The following is a 12,721-nucleotide window of genomic DNA, read 5'->3' as shown; positions in this document are numbered from 1 at the left end:
AGCAGAGCTGAGACCAGGGAAGAGAAACAGGGCATGGAGCACCTCCCTGGAGCTGCAGACCAGTTCACCCAGCGTGCCCCCAGCTTGGTTTTACTGGCAACACCATAAATGCACAAATGGAGGAAATAAAAGAAGTTTTTACTTACTTTCCCTCAATTAGTGTGTTTTATGAGCTTTTCACATGTGATGTAAGCTTTCTCTTCTTGCCTTCTTATATACTTATGTATTTATTTTCCAAAGGGTCTGTTGCAGAAAAAGGGCTCAAGGCATATTATAATTGTAAAGAAAAGGATTAAAAATAAGAATTAATTCAATCATCTCAGTACATAAGGCTTTAATGATTTTTCTTTCAGAATTAATGTCCTCGGAATTCTGAACACGCAGGAAGCATGGCAGGGATCTGTGGAGTACCTGGGCTTCAGGTACAAAACATTTATGCACTTGAACCCAGAATTAATCTGCCAATCACTCTGTCCACGTCAGATGGCCCCTGTGGAAATTAAAAATGTTCATTTTTACAAAAGTGCCTATTTTTCTCTAAGTATTTGTTTCAAATGGAGGTGCAAAAATATGATAAATCTGTCAACTAGATCTTATTCACTGCAAAATCTGAAGCATTTGATCATTCACTTATAGCAAGAGGAAAGTGTATACCATGTCCCATGTCTACTGAAGTTATTGTTATTTAGATTATTTAATGATAAGAAAAATATGTAACTTACATGCTGGATGCTATATTTGGGGAGATTTTAATATTGTTTTTACTTCTTACTGTCTCGTGTCAATTAATTAAAAAATTTAAAATACTTTTTATTTAATAAATTTAAATAAATTTTAATATATTTAATACATTTAAAGTATTTATAACTGGGTGCAATGACAGTAAAAAGTAATAAAGAACCAGTAAAAAGTAGAAGAAGCCAAAAACACAATGGATATATTTAATTTGAGGATTATCTATAAGTTTAAAAGTATGCTAAAAATTAATTGGTATTTAGAATTTGTTTTATGCGTCCAGGATGGCCAGAAAGACACATTTCATTTTTCAATGCTGTGCAAGAAAGACTTTTCAGGAACTAGCTACAAATGGAATAGACTTTCTGATATTTAACTGGTTTTCCATAGCACATTTATCCTACACTTATGCAAATATGAAGTACCTCCTGTTCTTGGGCAGCTCAGCACTGAATTTTCAAATCCCGAGTCAAATGACTCTCAACACCTGACAGCAAACTTGACAGGAATGTTCCATGTCAGGAGTTACACTCTAACACCCTTTCTTCAAGGTTATGGCCTGATCCCAAACTCTTTCCATACCAGTGTTATGAAAACCATTTTCACATTCCAAAGCTTTACGGGCTGAAAACGCGCTCAAATCCCAATTTTTGTGACCACAAGGATGCCTGTCAGTATCTCCATACACCATGGACAGTATTGTCATGAACTAGATGTAATCATAATCACACTGGGGATTTTTACCCCCTGGATCTCCCAGATTTATTCTGCATTACATGAACACCACAGAGTTGGACTCTACACATGAAAACCTGTGTAAGCAGAATAATTTTCCTTCAAATACAAACAAATTGTATTTTCCATCAAATGGAATTTGCCCCTTGTGAAATCACTCCAGAAATCTTAGCTGAACACTAAAATCCTTCACTCTGACTGGGTTACACAACACCTCTTCTGGTACACAGCTCAGCATCCAAGCTGATGTTTTCAAAGAATCAATGTAACATCAAAAATATAATAAAGAAAAAAAATTATGGATCTCTGAAGTCAGCCATTAAATCCAACCCTTCAGCTGGCAAAACTCTCTCCTCGTGAGTCTGGCCTTGGCACTTAAGCTTACTATAAAAATGCCTAGGAAATTCTTTAAATAAATGCCAGCACACTGTTAACTATCAGACTATATTTGAAATCAGATTTGGTGCTGCTGTGTTTCCATGAATTCTAATGGAACTCCTCCAAATTTTTTCACCACTGCAAGCGAACCTGAAATATCTCATTTTGCATTATTTTTAGCTGAAATGTATGTCAATGTGAAATCATTTGAACTACATTAGTAGAACTAAAATGATCCCCAGTGTAAATCCATTCACATCAGCTACATCAGGAATGCATTTCACCACTATAATTTAAAAATGTAAGATGCCCAAGTCACAATAAAATCATTTTTCTGAGAGTTGTCAGTATCACTGGGAAAGGTCTGACAGAAGCAGGAGTGGCAATTTGGAGCCATAACAGCTCAATTAGAGGGTTTCTCTGGCACACAATGTCAACCAAAGTAATACTTAACACAAATTTCTGTTTCTTAAAGCACTTGGGAGCTTTGGGTTTTAGCATGTTAGGGGTAGGACTTTGGCTTGATAGAACTATATTGTGACTGGACCAAAAGATAGCCGAATAATCAAATTATAAACCCAAGTAGAGCTATCTGCCTCCACTCTGCAATGCACAGTTCTGTGATTCAGAATGCTGACAGCACAACCTAGCACTGGGCTCCATAGCTCTTATTTATCATGACCAAGTGTTTATACACTGCAGGAGGCTCCAGCATTACCTGAGCATACACTCAGAATTTTGCTCTGGCAACTGCTAGGAGCCCCTACAGTCAGACCTTCTCCTTCTGAGAGCAAGGTACTGCTCTGGAAACATGGACACTGCATGCTTGTTTAAATCAACAGCTGAGTCTTTGAAGAAGTTAAGGCAACTTTTTTTTTTTTTTTTAACATTCATGTATAAAGGAAACAGAGCAAAAACCAGTTTGATATTAATAGCGATCACTATTCTTCTGTATTACCTACAGAAGACAAAACCAGCAGAGACTGTAATGAAGAACAGAACTGCAAATGAAATTGATGATGTAACAAACTGCATCTTCTTGCACCCCTGAACAGGAGTTTGTCAGCATCTGGTCTCAGCTGTTTAACAAAGCGCTCCCCTCATGCTGAGCTCCGTGGCTACAGCACGAATGCATTTTCAAAGTGGTTCAAAGAGTTTTCTCCTTTCCATTAGAGGTCTGAAATCCCACCTCTTACGAACCACCTTCCCTTTCAACCACTCAATACTGCAAACACGTACTACTTATTTTCTCTAAGTTCTTTATTTACCTGGTCAGTGTTTCTTTCACTCCTAGCTCGTTGCCATGGTCCCAGGCACTAAATGGTCTCTGGTTTCAGACAGAATTGGTACCAAGACATTCAGCAAGAGAACCCTCGTGCCCTTTAGGCCATTAACTGCTATCTGTGAAAGAAATACTTCCAGTTACAGGTTTTTCCTGGGTTTTATAGAACACTCATCCTCACTGCTGATATTGCCCCTGTAGAAAAAAGCATTTAGCACGTTTAACTGGGGTGAGCTGGAGTGAAATGTAACATTAAATTTTGGCAAAGGCCTATGTATAAAATTACTGAGTCACTTCATTCAAAGCGCAGTTGGAATTGACACCATCACAATAAAAAGGAGCTCTTTTTAATGCTTCACATCAAAAATATAGTGAAGCCTGCTCAGTGTTTTTAAATTAGGAATCAGACACTTAAACACATTTTGAAGCAGGGCTCAGCACAACGCAGTCTTTTGTGTGTTGTCTTTTTTTTATTTTTCTGCAATGCAAAAGAAGACAAGCAGAGAAACTTTTCGAAGAGACTCACAGAAAAACTATGAAGGCAAAACCCAACCATTAAAGAGAAGCCTGTGTCTGCAGCTCTGTTTGGTGCCACTGGATTCAGCAAACAAGGCTTGTCATGTGTAATATCATGGATACCCAATTCAGAGTGCTTCTGTTGTTGCTGTAAGACAGTCACTAACAAGTTCTCCCCCTGCAAAAAACCCCTCCACTCAGCTTTAAATGAACATTGCAAACTTCTGTAATTCTGTGGTGTTGGTAAGTCCTTTTTCCTTCTATAACAGCCTGTCCCAGAACTTAAAGTGCATATGCCAATTTGGTTCAAGTTTTATAATCTGGAATGTTCTGCAGTGCCTCTTCAAAAACAGTGACAGATTAATTGTGCCTTCCCTCCGTAATGGTAAGCCTGAAAAAAATCTTTTTCTGAATCTATTATTTATGTTGTATGCAGTAATATCTGACCTATCTCATTCTGGACTCTGGAATATACTGCAGGCCAGCTAATCTTTACCTACCTGAACCTCCTAGGAAGGGCAGTGGGAGGTTTTGACACACAGCAAAACATAACTGGCCTAAAAATCAGTGAAGAGAAACCATGGAATGCTCTCACAAGGACTCCATGGTTCATTTTGAAGCCTAAAATGCCTGATTTAGATATTAAATGTTGCTTCAAAGCTGTAATCAAGGGGAAATGCAGCACCAATAATAGCACATTATTAAAAGTCAGCAATCCTCAATTGTCAGCAGTGTAACAACTGAGTGTCTTATTACTTCTACCTTCTCCTCCCATACACCAAATTTCCTCAATACTGACAAAGTGCATGTATTAATCATAGACTCTGAATGCTAAATGAAGCAGAAAAAAAAAATATATCTATAAATTAGGTTGGTATTTCTTGAGGGCATCAGTAGAAAACACCGATTTCAAATAATTTTGATTAGAAAATTTTACTTCACAATCCTTTTCCAGATCACAGATATTCATAATTAAAAAGAGTATGGAATTGATGTCATGTCAGCTGTTTTGCCATCAGCATCACAGAGAAAGAAGAAACAATAAAATATGATGCAGAATTCACTCTCCCAATGATTGTCATTGAACTATTACATTAGTAAACATTCACAGTATGAAGTCTCTTTCAATATATCTCCAGCATATAAAGTAGTGCAAAAAAGCATTCCAGTCATTTTGCCTTTGCAGTCAGACCAGGTTTAACAATTCTCTTACTTCATTTCTTTCACTATTAGACAACAAATGCTGCAATGCCTCCAAAGAGAGTTATAAAAATAAACAATTTCTGGAGGGTCAACAGCCTTTTCAAAGTAAATTTCCAGTTAAAAACAAGCATTATAGATTTCAAGAAAAAAAAATTAGATCTATCTTCTGTAGAATATCGTTTTACAATAAATTTACTGTTTGAAAAACAATGACTATGGTATCCAATGATTTATGGTAGCTGCTATTAAAGCACTGATAAATAGATAAATGACTACCAAACTTCATTGTTTCTTACATAGTAAATACCTCTGAATGCCAACTTTTACCACAGAGCTGTTATTAGTGATGTCGACAGTTCATGCACCCACTTTAAAACTGACTTGGTTTTAATAAATTTTTCAGCCTCATGTGCAAAACACTTGCATTCTAATAAAAATATAAAGTCTGAAAATTTATCATATCTAGCAATCCTTTCCTCAAGTTGTACCACTTAGTTGATATGTAATACATGTTCAGCAATGCTTTTTAATTGTGTTTAACCATTAAATGGCATACTACTGTATGCTGCAGACTCTTGTTTGCATATTTCATTATTTTCACTGCACTCTTTAATGCATAAATATATTTGGAAACGCTCAAAACTACACATCAGTTTCCACAGAATTTGAATTTACACAGTTTTTCTTCTCTGACTCACTGCTATTCCCCGTGTCCTGACTTTTAGTCTCCTTTACACAAAGAGATTCTTTAACTCCTTCTTCCATCTCCAAATACTCTGATTTATCCTCTGTGGATGAAGATGATGCGCTCCTAAATTTCTTCAGTAAATTTGTTGGGAGGTAAGGGCAACTGACCGCATTTTGCATCATCTGCGTGTGCTCTTCGTTCTCAGTTTCTCTGTGGTAGAAATAGTTAAAATTGGAGACAATCACTGGCACTGGTAAAGCAATGGTTAACACTCCTGCAATGGCACACAGGGACCCAACTATCTTCCCACCCACGGTTATGGGTTTCATGTCCCCATAACCAACTGTAGTCATGGTCACTACGGCCCACCAAAAGGCATCTGGGATGCTTTGAAAATGGGTGGCAGGCTCGTCAGCTTCTGCAAAGTAAACAGCACTGGAAAACAAAATGACTCCGATAAAAAGGAAGAAGATGAGGAGGCCAAGTTCCCTCATGCTGGCCCTGAGCGTGTGACCCAGGATCTGCAAACCCTTGGAGTGCCTGGAGAGCTTGAAGATGCGAAACACCCTGACCAGACGGATGATCCTCAGGATGGCAAAGGACATGGCCTGCTGGCTGCCCTGTTCCTGCGCCAGGTCCGTGCCCAGGGTGATGAAGTAAGGCAAGATGGACACGATGTCTATGATGTTCATGACGTTCTTGAAGAAGTGTGCTTTGCTGGGACACGCAAAGCAGCGCACTGTAAACTCAAAGGAGAACCAGATGATGCACACGGTCTCTACAATGAAAAAAGGGTCATTGAAGATGGTGTGCTCCCCAGCGTCCAGGCGGAGAGACTCGTTGGAAAGCCCCTTCCCTAAGCTCAGGGACATGACGAATTCCTTGTCATCTCTGAACTCTGGTAAAGTCTCCAGACAAAAGATGACGATGGAGATCAAGATGACCAAGACAGATACAATGGCAATGCCTCTGGCTGGACTGGAGCTTTCCGGGTACTCAAACAGCAGCCAAACCTGCCTCTTAAACTCATTCTCCGGCAAAACCTTTTCCTCTTCCTCTTTGACAAAGCCTTCATCCTCCCTGAACTTGAGCATGGCCTCCTCCCCAAGCTGGTAGAACTTCACCTCCTCAGAGAAGATGTCAAAGGGTACATTGACCGGCCTCTTCAGCCGGCCACCGCTCTGGTAGTAGTAGAGGATGGCATCAAAGCTGGGCCGGTTCCTGTCGAAGAAGTACTCGTTCCTGAGAGGATCAAAGTATCTCCCCCGCTTGGCCGGGTCCCCCAGCAGCGTCTCCGGGAACTGAGCTAAGGTCTTCAGCTGGGTCTCGAAGCGCAGCCCCGACACGTTGATCACCACGCGCTCACAGCACTCGTACTCGCTGTAGCGCACGGAGCCGTAACCCCCGGGGCCTCCCCCGTCATCGGGTGGCTGGTCCGAGTACGAAAACTCATCCTCCCCATAGTCATCGCTGTAGTAGAGCTTCCCTTCCTCCTCGTCGTCTTCATCCTCATCTTCATCCTCCTCCTCCTCCTCGCTCAAGTCCTTCAGGATTCTCTCCTCAGAACCACTGAGCGGCAGCAGCTCGGAGCAGGGGAAGGAGGCCCCACACTCCCTGCTCCCCAGGTGATGGCTCCTCTTCTTGCCCTTCTTCCTCCTCTTACCGCTCTGGCGGCGGGGCAGGCCGCCGCGCGAGGAGGAGGCCCCGCGGGCCTGCTCCTGGTGGTAGTGGTGGTAGGGTCCCCCTCCGCCCGCTGCCCCACCTTCCACCGCCGCCGTGGCCGCCGCCACGGCCGCGGCCGCCGCCGCCCTGGACTGGGCCAGCCGCTCGCGCTCCCGGGCCCGCGCCTGGGCCGCGTATCCGTAGGGCATGTGGGTGTTGCAGCCGGAGCTGTCCGCGCTCACCATGGCGACCTCCATCCTGCAACTGCTTGTTTTTGTTTGTAAGCGCCCACCGTGATGAGGTTCTGTGTTATTTACAGCGCCGAGAAGTTCAAAGCCATTTGCGTTTGGAGGACAGTCCCCTGCGCGTCGAGCGTGGCAACGTGGCTGTAGCACTGGATCTGTGCTTTGGAAAACCACAGAGCCGCATTTTCCTGTTCTCCGGAATGTTTGACACAAACTGCTGTTTTGCTAATGAGGAAAGATGAAATTCTCAGATTGGACCAGAGAACAGCTGAGACCTTGTTCTTCCATCCACCAAGCCCCTTTATTTTCATTTATCTCCTGCAGCCATCACAGCTGTATCTGATCAGAATCATGACTGCCTCACAGGCTATAAAGGCTGCATTCCTCAGGGAAAAAAAAAAACAAAAACAAAAAACGCAAACCAAAGGGTACCTGCTCTCTGCAGATGGTTTTAGCTCATCATTGAAACCAAATGCAAATAGTCTCTTTACTCATTATTTGTGCCTGGTAATGCTTTGGCCTAGCAAACTTACTGTTTAATGTCATTACTTGGAGAGTTGAAGTTAATTCCAGCCATCACTCCATTTACACAGTGAGGAGGTCTTTGCAAATCCTTTCTTCAGCCTGTCAACAATGTCTCAAACCTGGGAGCAGCACCCAGGGCATCAGCAGCAGTGGTAAGAGGAGGAGGAGGTGGTGGAGGAGGAGGAGGAGGAGATGAAGACTGAGAAACTGGCTCTGAGGTCCCCATAGGACACAAGGGAGTGGATGGGTCACCCTTTGGTTATGGTCATGCAGAAGAAGCACTTAACCTGAGGCACATGCACAAACACACAAAAATAAACAAAACAAAAAGGGAAAAGATTGGATTGTTTTCCTAAAAGGTCACACCGATCAAATGAAACTGTGTCATCTATTACCATGGCATTCAAATCTTCTCCTGCCCACATTATTCACACTTCTACATTACACACACACCCACATCACATGCACAGAGATTTTGAACGACTCTGTGGGTAAGGATGTGGGTGGGTATGTCACATATATATAGAGACAGATACAAAATCCCCACCCATATAAGCACTTGCATCCATACACAAACATATGCATGCTTCTGAAACACCAACACTAATAAAAATACTGCAACACACGATGCATTCAGGTCTTTGAGCACATACGTAAGAGATACATCCACATATATCCACACCAAACGTTAAAGAATAAATGTATCTAGACAAAGAGCTTTTGTTGTATTTGCAGAAACACATCAGATGCGGGAATGCTACATTTTAATCTACAGCAGAATTGTGTTTCGATCACAGTGAACGTCTCGCTGGATTTAATTTGGAAACGGGCACGTACGATGCTCAGCCAAGTGAAAATACCGTGATATGTCAAGAAAACAACTGCAGGTGCACTGAAGCAACATCTACATGCAAGCACACACACAAAAAAATACACAACCCCTCACACCCCCCTTTGAAACACAAGCCTCATCTATAGCCATATCTATTAATACATGAGACAAGGTGAACACTATTAAATGACGTTATTTTTGAAATCGTACCTACGTGTCATGCAGAAGAAGATCCTAAAAACGCCGTTATACTTACTGATCCTAGGCAGAGAAATAGCAGCGCTGTTCCCGCTGGTGTAAGGACCGGGTGACAGCAGCGCGGAGGGGCTGTGCCGGCTGATCCGCACTCGCAGGTGGCTGTGGTCAGTGCGCACCACAGGTTGGCGAGTTATTTCTGCCCCTTCCAGCCGGGAGCCGGGCGAGCGAGCCGGGGAGGCGGCCGGGGCTGGGGGCACCGGGCACCGCCACAGCCGCTCCCGCTCGCCTCGGCATTGGCCACAGGGCAGCGAGCCAGGGTCTCGTCCCCACGGGGCAAACGAAGGCGGTGTGCGTGTGCTGGTCGTGTGCGAGGCGGAACGCAGGGGCAGGCGCGATCGCCAGGCTCCGCGAGTCCGGCTCTGGCGGCAGCTCTGTAAATCAGCGCCGGCTAATCCGTGCGCGGAGCGCGGCTCCGGCGGCGGCACCACGGGGCTGGCTGCGAGCGGCGCCTGCCCGCGGCACGTCCGGGGCTCGGCCGGCTGCCGCCCGCTCCATCCACTTGTTGGGTGGTCCCGCTTGGGGGGACGCGGCCGAGGAGCCGCCGGCCGGGGCGCGGAGCGCAGACCGCGGGCGTGCTGGCGGCCGAGGGTGCCGGGAGATAGCCGGGAGATGATCGATGGGAGCCGGGCCAGCCCGCGGCACCGCGCCCCCGGCGCTCCGAGCCGGCCCTGTTGCTCCGGAGCCGCCGCCCGCCGCTGCCGCCGGCACGGCACGGCTCGGATGGGCACGGCACGGCACGGCTCGGCTGCTGCCCCCGCCTCGACCCCCGCGTCCTGTTAAGGCCGTAATGCTCGCAGTCGGGGTGCCCGCGCCGGCGAAGCTGTCCGCCCGCAGCACCGGCCTCTGCTCCCCTGGGCGTGCCCTGAAGGAAGCGAAACGCTGGGTTGAGGGTCGCTCGGATCCGCGTTCCAACAGATTCCAACAAATTCCAAAGCCAAGCCCGAATCAAATTTCCCAGGAAGAGAGGAGAGGTGGGCGCACCTCCTCGCCGCTGCCTCGCCCGGCCCCGAGCCCCCCGGCAGGACGAGCCAACATTCCCTCTGCTCCTGCAGCCATCTCGCAGACGAAGCCAAATCAACTTTCACTCCTAATTTTGAGCAGAATGCCGGTCCTAGTTCATGGCTAGAGGGTACTGTGGTGTGTTTGGCAGAGCTAACACCTCAAACAGCTGCAAGAAATTCCCTCTCCCCGCTGCAGCACGGGCAGGGTATAGACTGCCTGCTCCTTTTGCACCTAGAGAATTGCAGTGTGGCACATTCCACTCTCGGTAAGGGATGGCTGTGAAAATGCAGCTTGGCCATATTTGACACTACACCTACAACTCTACCCTCTCAGTACAAACTGTGGGCACTCCTCCTTCCCCTCGTGGAGAAAGAAAAGCCTGAATTGAGAAGAAATCCAAGGCAGCGCTCACACCAGACGCTTTGCCTCAAGGTGTTTGCAGCTGGAGACAAATCCAACATGTGCAGCAAGTGGGTTGGGCATTTCTTCCATTGCCTAGGTCCTCCTCCACAGAGAAGCCAAGGGAGCCTGGTGACTCTTTGTCTTTAGATCCCCAGCAGCACTACCCACATTATCCATGTACTTCTGTGTCTCTGCTGCCTACACCAGTTACTGCCCATACCCTTCATCCCATTCAGGTCAGTGCCTGACCTATTGCTATGTAGGGGAGCATGGGGAATCAGCCAGATAAACATACTGAATGTCAGGCACCAAGCCTTGCCAACAGTACAGTGAAACATATAAATAGCACCCGGAGCTAACCGTTTTCTCAACATTCACAATACTTCTGGTTCTATAGTCAATATAAAGTGGAAGATATAGATTAAATCACTAATGTCATCCCAAACACCATTAAAATGCGATGTCTTCTGTCAGCACAAAAGCAGTCCAAAATTTGGGTGCTCTTGGAGGCAGCTAAAAAACATCTATAAATTCATTTCCAATACCAAAACCCAGATTCTTCTGTAACCTGGCACAGGAGCATACCAAAGTCATGGATCAAACCCCTGCCATCACTTCAGCACAAGGACATGTATGAAGCCATAAAAATACCAGAGTTGTCACAGCTAAAATTACTGAATCATTAGGAGCACCTAGACTCACTCCTTCATCAGTAAAGTTTAATTCTAGAGGCATTTTCCAGAGCTCAGTCCCTTCATTCTCTAACAAATCTTATGTTGCTTTTTATCAGTAGGATTTGAACACGCTTTTATTTCTTTTTTGAGATGTTTCAAGGATTTGGGACAAAAGATAACAACTTATTTAGCTTTTACTTCTCTTTCAAAATCTCAGATGCATTGTCTTGTCATTATCTAGTGGCTGTTAAAATGAAAAATTCAGGGGACATCTGAGGGAAAAAGACAAGTAGAAACAGACCAATGACTTTGGCATTCCTTTTTGAGCACTGTTATTCTTTCTGTAAAGCATGTTCTTGAGCAAAGGTAAACAAATTGTGGTCTATGATTCCATGCACATGTGATACACACATAACTGACAATGGGAGAAGCAGAACAGCTTTTTTGTGCCTTTTTAAATCCATTCTAATGTTATAGGGATCACGTAACCACATGCGATTCAATCTAGCTCAGAGGTCTAACTTGATCCAATTTTTAACTGTTTTAAAAGCAAAAAACAAGCTTTAAGTATTTGCAGATAAGTACTGTGGCTCATTTCATTCAGCTTTGTATATTCATAGTGTTCAAATAACAATTTTTATTTAAGAGCTATTACATTTCCTCTGCTCCTTCACATTGATAAGGGACAATATTATTGGTAGAACAAAGAGAGAATACCTACACGTCACTATCTTTGACAGAAATGTTGTGTCATTGTAAAGGATCTCTAAGGTATGCTGCCACACAGATTTGTCCTGTTTTACAGTGATGTAGGTGAGAAATATGCATCACTGCTTAGCTATGAAAAAATGCACAACCATTTAATACATTTCCATGCAAAGAGAACATGAGGTTTACAAAGCTTCATTTATGTTTCTATGCCCAATATTAATTTATGCTGCAATTCACACTGGCAGGGTCTGGCCTCAGTCCAATCCTCACCTCCCTGCTGTAGTCTCTGCAGTGAATAAGACTGAGCTAGTACCGACTGCACTTCCAGACCATGAATTATTTTACTTCCCTTTTAACCTTCTCCTTTTGCTCTTTCCTAGGCTTGCTTCCCTGTTATTTCTATTCACCTCTCAAGGCAACACATCCAAGTGTAAGATCATCCCTGTGAGAGTGGGGCCCTCCTTTCAAAACAAGCAAAATGTTGCAGCAGTGGGAACTTGGGATAATCAGCTGAAAAGGCCGTGGTCACCACGGCATTTCAGATGTGCTGAAACATGATTCAGAACTTGCATTTCCCCCTCTTCTCAGCTGTTTACAGTGCCAGGGATCCTGAGGTACCAAAGTAGTGAATTCTTGCCTCCACAAATAAGTTTTGTCTCCCAGCAGTTGTGTCACTTCAGGGAGTTCATATTTTATTCATATTTTACTAACTAGGCTCTGTAAGACTCCCCTGTCAAAGAATCTGGCTCAAGTACTCTTCTTTTGAATAAGACTGGCAGTATTTAATGAGACACTTGGCAGACTAAAATACAGCCTATCCTCAGCCAGTTCTTCCACACAACCTGTATGAAAAGCACATCTGTTCATTTCTTG

At 44.3% G+C, this 12,721-nt stretch overlaps 1 protein-coding gene across 1 annotated transcript; it reads right to left on the bottom strand.

The window, feature by feature from the left end:
* Nucleotides 1–4,825: 4,825 nt before the first annotated feature.
* On the bottom strand, nucleotides 4,826–9,655 carry KCNA4 (potassium voltage-gated channel subfamily A member 4). Its single transcript, XM_041485147.1, has 2 exons — nucleotides 9,058–9,655; nucleotides 4,826–8,256 (listed from the first exon to the last, which is right to left on the bottom strand). Exon 2 carries the CDS (start codon nucleotides 7,454–7,456, stop codon nucleotides 5,492–5,494), a length of 1,965 nt encoding a protein of 654 aa, XP_041341081.1. The 5' UTR covers nucleotides 7,457–8,256; nucleotides 9,058–9,655; the 3' UTR covers nucleotides 4,826–5,491.
* Nucleotides 9,656–12,721: the final 3,066 nt, after the last annotated feature.

This window comes from Pyrgilauda ruficollis, unplaced genomic scaffold (assembly GCF_017590135.1).
Source record: "Pyrgilauda ruficollis isolate IOZ18807 unplaced genomic scaffold, ASM1759013v1 scaffold118, whole genome shotgun sequence".
Taxonomy (NCBI): domain Eukaryota; kingdom Metazoa; phylum Chordata; class Aves; order Passeriformes; family Passeridae; genus Pyrgilauda; species Pyrgilauda ruficollis.
This window is presented reverse-complemented; position numbering and strand designations above follow the sequence as displayed.